This window comes from Haliotis asinina, chromosome 1 (genome assembly GCF_037392515.1).
Source record: "Haliotis asinina isolate JCU_RB_2024 chromosome 1, JCU_Hal_asi_v2, whole genome shotgun sequence".
Lineage (NCBI taxonomy): Eukaryota > Metazoa > Mollusca > Gastropoda > Lepetellida > Haliotidae > Haliotis > Haliotis asinina.
In genome coordinates, this window is record NC_090280.1 from 79,168,527 (window position 1) to 79,176,023 (window position 7,497).

The following is a 7,497-nucleotide window of genomic DNA, read 5'->3' on the forward strand; positions in this document are numbered from 1 at the left end:
AAACACGAGTTAAAAAAATGTTACTCTTATCTTTCATGAGTTTGAGAGTATTGTGTACTTCATCAGATGAATAAACTGAGATGAAATTGAGTTTATCATTTCCTCTCTCTCTCTCTCTGTGTGTGTGTGTGTGTGTGTGTGTGTGTACACACAAATTTCCACCCTTATTGACAATGCTAAGTGCAATTCATATACTGTTCTACATTTGTATTCCTGGCTCATTAGGGTCGGCGGGGTAGCCTAGTGGTTAAAGCGTTCGCTCGTCAGACCGAAGGCACGGGTTCGATTTCTCACACGAGCACAATGTGTGAAGTCTATTTTTTGTGTATTCTTAAAAGCGGTGTAAAAAACAACGAGCTCCCTTCAGACTGATTACACTGATAATCCATCTTTGAAAATGAACCACACACACGTGTGCATGCGAGCGTTACGAGTTGATTCTCGTGCCGGCAAATACTGGTTTTATAGCGCTATTCACACGGAATACCCAACATCCGACTTGCTCTCCAGGTAAATGTTGTTTACTTCACCAGAAAGTGGTCCAAACGTGTTAAGTCTGACACGGGTAACTGTTTAAGAATGAAATCTAGCCATGACAGCCACGGGTAGTGTGTAGGGAGAGTATCTCAGTTGATGCAAAAGAGTTATGTCCCTTAAGCATGCAAGGATCTTACGTCTTTTGTATGGCAGCCCCTTGCCCGCAAATGTGAGTTTCATCAGAGTGGATAACGTCTACTTCATTTCTATATCGACTTGAAGCTTACTCGTCGAGCATCGTGTCAGACCTATCGTTGTTTCTCTGAAAATAGACCCGTGAAGATCCAGGTTAGAACTGATCTTCATTAACCCACGTGTTAAATCGCGAGTTCGGGGAATTAGCTCGCTTGGCTAGACGTATGACTACTAACCCCGACACAACACAACACCTGAGTAAAAAAAAAGGGGTTTAATGCACAGCAGTCACAGGATGGTTTCTTACATAATCAGTCAATAATTGAATGATATACAGTTACTTATTAGAACACGGTGACATTGCAATCAGTTGTTAAAGTATATAAACATGACATGTAGATTTGTTACACATACTGTATTAATCGCGACACACATTCAAAAGTATACAATGTAATGTAACTGTTAAATTCACTACACTGAGGGCGTTTACACAATCTAAACTTTCACAGTTACAAAACAGTACAGTATTCACAACGTAATACAACAGATAACATTTACTAGACAGCCCCGGTCAGTTGGTCTGTAAATTTCCAGTTTTCAGTAACGAATACCGTTATAAAATATTGGTAAAACTTTGTCCAATTTTCCCGTTGTAATACATGCGACTTCCGGGATCGTGTGGTCAAGCTCGCTTACACATGTTATCGTATCCCAATTGAGTAGATTGGTGCTCATGATGTTGATTACTTGATTGCCTGATCCATGCTCGATTATTTACAAACCCCCGCCATTTAGCTGCAATACTGCTGAGTGCGGCCTAAAACTGAACTCACCCAGTCACTTCTCTGAAAATATGAGTCCCGAATGCTGTATAAGGACGCGCTATACGATTTGCAGGAAAGGGTTACTTTAAAACTTTAGGATACATATCTTCCGTTTGCAAAAAAAGTTAAGAAAACATCAATGAGACAAGTTAATGAACGTTTACCTACTCATCCTTTAACTTTGCCTCGCTACTCATCCTTTAACTTTGCCTCGCTACTCATCCTTTAACTTTGCCTCGCTACTCATCCTTTAACTTTGCCTCGCTACTCATCCTTTAAGCTTTATCACAGTATGATCCAAGAACCGCCAATTGCAGACGTGGTTGGCGCGCCTAAACGCAACTTTCCCGTTGTTGATGTAAAATTGCACGTGGTTTTAGCGCACGTGCATCACAGGGATATAAAAGTAAATGTTGGGTCAGGGAGACAGTGGCTCGGAGCGAATCCTTGTAGATACTAACGAAGTCATCTGTCATGGCACTGCTTGCTGTTGCGTTGCTGGTTCTTGCCCAGGTAAGCCGTCCACTTTGTCACATCGTTTACACTTGTTTACAAATATTACAATAAACTAGGATTATGAACTTTAACGTCGGCATAGAACACACGGGACCAATGAGTTTACAATATCCGCCATATGTAGCCTCAACTCGCTTTACACATCAAACATCGAAAATTATAAAGAATTAAATAACAGATTATAAGTGTATTAAGGATACTACTCTTCAAACATTTAACAAGTGAAAATGTTGCCCCTTACTTCAAGCAGCTGTTATATGGTAGATTTTGGAAAATATCCTATACAGTTAGTAATGTTTACACATGAACTGATGTATTGTGAAACAAATTCGTAACGTTGAAACGATTGTCATGAGTATGCTAAATGAACTCGGTGAAAATTGGCGGTAAATGTGCCATGGTGAGACCATATGACATGCCAAATACGACAAAACGGAAATACAATAACCTGGGCCAAAAGTTTCGAAGCTGTCTTAGAACCAAGATAGTCGTAAGTTAAAGTAAAGTATTGGCAGTTACGATTATCTTTGCGGTGAGAGATTCGAAAACCTTGGTCCTGGGTCTATAAAACGTTGCAACGCTATACTTTAGCCTAGCCTTAGCACAGGCACAGTGCTAGCTTTCTCTTCCCACAGAGGTTACTTGTCATATCTTCCTACGAACGCCTTTTTAAAATAGAAAGATTGTTATCAATAATACCTACTCAAAAGTAGAACCTGAACTGTCAATTTGGATTGGAAATGTAAACGTTTCACACTCGTGAAGGTCCCGGGATAGAATAGGTCTTCAGTAACCTATGCTTGCCATAAAAGGCGACTATCGGGATCGGGTGGTCAGGCTCGCTGACTTGGCCGACACAAGTCATCCGCTCCCAACTGAGCAGATCGATGCTCATGTTGTTGATCACTGGATTGTCTGGTCCAGACTCGATTATTTACAGACCGCTGCCATACAGCTGGAATATTGCTGAGTGCGGCGTAACACTAAACTCACTCACTGTAAGGAAGTGCAAATGATGCACTCTCAAAACATTCAATAATATCAACATTCACTCCGATAACGATTTTTAATCGTAAATACAAAAGGTCCCCTACTTTTCTTTTTTAAAAGAGTATATATGTTAAGAAATCCATGTATTAACTTTAACAGTTAAGGTGTATTTTATTTACTCTACTTGGTGGTAGAGAGAACTGCATGTCTAAGATGCTAAATTTATTAAGGTTAATTGCGGTAAGTGTCAGAAATTTAATGTCTGACCTAAATTCAATCCTTTACCAAGGTTGACTTATTAAAAGTAACATACGCTTTGTCATGTTTAATGCAAGTAAAACGTGGGTAATATTGAAACATATAACAATTCTAGCACTTAGTTTCGATTTTTAGAAGCGCTTCATTTATAAAAATATCAACCTCTTATATTGGTCTTTCGGTACATACAAACCCTGGAACACCCGATGCAGCCAGAGATGCTAATCTAGCAGTATTAGCTTGGAATTAACTGTTTTGTACTTTTTTCAAAATCATAAACTATATTGACCATAATTTCCTAAAACTGTTCATTTAAGACTATCTACATTTTCCCTCTATTTGGAACTGATGTGTATGTACTAATTTGGAACAAAACTGGATCTTGTCAGTTGTACAGAATTTGTCATTTAGACTCGCCACTGAATTCATTCCTGAATTTCTACGGGAATGAGAATGCTCACATTTTTATTTCATAATTTGGTCAAACGTGGATATTTGTGTTTTTCAGGTGTACTTGTGCAGTGCGATCACCCTGAATGTAAACGCTGCCCACCTGACCTGTTCAGGCAAGACACCTATACCTAACACTCTCGTCATATCCGACAAGCTCCACCCCCTTCATGGAGCCATTGTCCTCAGTCCAATCTGCAAGGGAGGGAAGGACAGATTCAAGGGCATGTACCCCCTCCCTTTCCACATGAGCGTCTGGTACAGCGGCTTGGTGAACTCAAAGTGCGTCTTAAAGAGTACGACCTCTGCGTATTACATTAAAGTGGATGTCATTGCCTATGGCAAATACTCTATAGGTAAACTGCTCCTGAAATGCCCCAAGCCTCTCAGACCAACCCCTCGGCTGACCGCGCCCATGCCGTCGTACCCAGTAAAGGCCGTCTCTGACGTCAAGGATTACGTGTGGATACGCTGCGGGGTTGCCTCCAATGATGTTGAATTTATTCCTCAGCCCGTTAAGATCGTGGCAGCCATTGACTGCAGTAATGTCCGCTACACATACATCATTAAACCAAACACTCCTCTGGAGGTGCAGATATTCCTTGCTGGTAAGGTGAACGAGAAATGCGTGTACAACATTCCTTCAGCCCGAGCAAAGAGGGGTGCTGCGCCTCCACCCCCACCTCCAGTTAAATCAGTCGTCATTCATTTCTTCAAGTACAGCACTTTTGAATATATTGGAAGCGGAACCATCAACTACTGCCCACCCATCACGGACGATTACATTTTGAAGGTCGTGCCTCATTGTGGTAAATCTATAAGTTCTCCTGCCTATGTGACTGGAACGACCGACGTTGATGCAGACTTCCGGGCCATATGCAAGTCTGGGAGGAAATACGTGTTCACAAACACCAACAATGACAAGGTGAACTACAAGCTGCCGGTGAAGTACAGCGGTAACGTCAACACGGGATGCGTCTTCAACAGAAGACAGAACTCTCAAGTTTACGTCATCACTGTCCAGATCTCTTGGGGTAGGCGGGGTGCTGTGGTCCACAAGCACAACAAAGAATACCAGGTGAGATTTAAAAAAACACAACTGAACATGGGTTTTTAATAACTTTCAATTTGCATAGAAAGGATAACACTTGCATTTTTCGAACACGTATCATGACGCAGCCATTTTTTATCCCATAGGATGCACGTGCCATATAACGCAGTTGCCCTATACACGTGCATGAAATCATTCGCGATTTACATAGAGTAGTATCAGTAACACTCCATTCCTTAAAAATAAAGCCTGAAAATGGAAACCCTTGTCATGCAAATTTCATGTCGTACACCAATCTTGAGATCTGTATTTTTTTTGTACAAGCAACAATCATATGGAAGTACAAGTAGCTATGCACTCAAAACATTCATTATCAGCATTTACTCCATTAATCTCTTTAGCTGTATTTTTAAAGAAGTATTTTACAGTTCCTCTTGAATACAAAACTGTACAAAAAGAAAGTACTTTTCTCAGTTCAAGAGTGGATAATTAACGTAGTTTCTTTCCATAAAGTGGACAACTTGTACAACACGGCAGCATTATTACAGGATGTACGGAAGAGACTAAACTATATCTGAAACGTTAAAATTATAAACATTTTCTAAAATGTAGATTCGTGTATACATGTCTAGTCCAAGTTGACTTGTTATGCTCATACTGAACACGGAATTGTCTTGTTCACATGATTTACAGACCGCAGTCAAGGTCGGTGTAAAACAGCCTGTGCTATTATTAAACTGGCATGACCCGTGAAGGTCCCGGGGTAAAATAGGCCTTCAGCAACCCATGCTTGCCATAGAAGGCGACTCAGCTTGTAAGAGGCGACTAACGGGATCGGGTGGTCAGACTCGCCGACTTGGTTGACACATGTCATCGGTTCCCAATTACTCAGATCGATGATCATGTTGTTGATCACTGGATTGTCTGGTCCAGACTCGATAATTTACAGACCGCCGCCATATAGCTGGAATGTTGCTGAGTGCGGCGTAAAACTAAAACTCACTCACTTAAACTGGCATTGTTACATTTGCCAAATGTCATGAATTCCCTGTGAAAGACGTCCTCTGGTTTCAGTTGTCGTGTACCTTTGGTGCTAAAGGAAGCGACCAGTCCCCTACCCAACGTATCGAGGGTAATATCCTGGCGCCGCAGATTGTAGAGTCATTTGCTGGTTCAGGAGCAAGATCTTACGTCAAGCTTCATCTGATAGACGTCCTTGGCCGCCAGGTGTACGCACTGCCCCTTGGCCGAATGGTCCAGATCCGTGCGTGGTCAAACGGTCAAGGTAGTGAAGTTGGCGTGCGGGCTGTTGGCTGCGATGCTATTGGCGCGACGACTAATAAAAGGTTCGCTATCGTACGAGCCGGTTGTGGAGACGGTCTGGTGTTTGCTAAAAACCAAGGTTTCATGACGGCCGGTCTGAACAGCACGAGTCCCTACTTCAAGGCATTTGCGATGCACAACGATCCTAAGATTAGATTCGAATGTAATTTCACAATGTGCACGAGCAATTGTGACGGTAGCTCGTGTGCAATAGCTGGCCGGCGGCGACGTGAATCGGACGTATATTTTTCAGACTTTCTTATGACCGAGTCGGACCCAATAACCTTGCTGTAATACCTGTTGTACTTGATCGTTACAGCTGTTTTAGCAAATACAGATGGTGATTGGTTTGACTCTACTTTTAGTTGTTTTTAAATAAACATCTGGTTAGTTATGCAGTACGAGGCATCCCATGCTTGCCGTGAAAGGCGACTATGCTTGTCGTAAGAGATCACTAACGAGATCGGGTGGTCGGACTCGCCGACTTGGTTGACACTTGCCATCGATGCCCATGTTGTTCAGTAGAATGTCTGCTCCAGACGAGATTATTTACAAACCCTCGCCATATTATATGCCATGGAATATTGCCGAGTGCTGCGGAAAACTAAAGTTATTCCCTAAGAGGCGACAAACGGGATCCAGAGGTCGGATTCGTTAGTTTGGTTGACGCATCTTAGTATCACATTTAGCCAGACCAGTGTTAATGCAGTTGTTGGGCGACTTATCTAAACTATTACATAGTCATATAGCTGGAATACTAGATTGCAGCGTAAAACAAATTCATCCCGTTACAGTTCCGACACAAAAGTTCCAAACGCATCGCCGAAAGTAAGCCTACGAAAAATTATCCTAGTAAGACGGCTTTGGGAACCCGGATGCTGGTCTAACTCATCGCCTGAGCATTTCTTTGAAACGAAGGTTTAAAAAGCCGAAAAAAATTGCTCAGAACACAAACTTGGCCACGATAGTTGTGTCGTAACAAGCAAATGTTTACACCATTACCCTGTCAAACACGAAACCACTTTGTGAATTACGTACATTATGTACTCTGGCTTACACGACGCCTATAATAAGTACCACATGTAACAAATTCAAGTTGCCACTTCATCGCTAGATATACTTTATTTCCTCCATATCATATGAAGATAAGTACAGGGTTCACGTGTGCATTAAGGCAAGTAAATCAATATGGAATTATATGGATAAACAGTAACAAGTATGGCATATACAAGTGTCAGAAATTATATACATTGATGCAAATATCGTTTCTACAACTTAACAGTTCTGCACATTGCCCATGTTTATACTCAAGGGTCTTTGTGCTCTGTGTAGGAAGACCCCCCCCCCCCCCCCCCCCCGAGTATAAAACGGTGATATATCGTCATCATTGATCATTGTTCCATAGGCTACTAA

General features: G+C 41.8%; 1 protein-coding gene across 1 annotated transcript; it reads left to right on the plus strand.

Annotated features, from left to right (window-relative positions):
• Positions 1 to 1,846: 1,846 nt before the first annotated feature.
• On the plus strand, positions 1,847 to 6,437 carry LOC137271544 (uncharacterized). The gene is made up of 3 exons (XM_067804035.1): positions 1,847 to 2,009; positions 3,769 to 4,788; positions 5,836 to 6,437. The coding sequence occupies exons 1-3, from the start codon at positions 1,971 to 1,973 to the stop codon at positions 6,376 to 6,378; spliced, it is 1,602 nt and encodes a 533-aa protein (XP_067660136.1). The 5' UTR covers positions 1,847 to 1,970; the 3' UTR covers positions 6,379 to 6,437.
• The last annotated feature ends 1,060 nt before the right edge of the window (positions 6,438 to 7,497 follow it).

Bases quoted from the DNA above. Each gene is read 5' to 3' on its own strand.
- LOC137271544 (XM_067804035.1), top strand. From the start codon at position 1,971: ATGGCACTGCTTGCTGTTGCGTTGCTGGTTCTTGCCCAG. The intron at 2,010-3,768 runs GTAAGCCGTCCA...TGTGTTTTTCAG, and splicing joins CGTTGCTGGTTCTTGCCCAG to GTGTACTTGTGCAGTGCGAT. The intron at 4,789-5,835 runs GTGAGATTTAAA...CTCTGGTTTCAG, and splicing joins AGCACAACAAAGAATACCAG to TTGTCGTGTACCTTTGGTGC.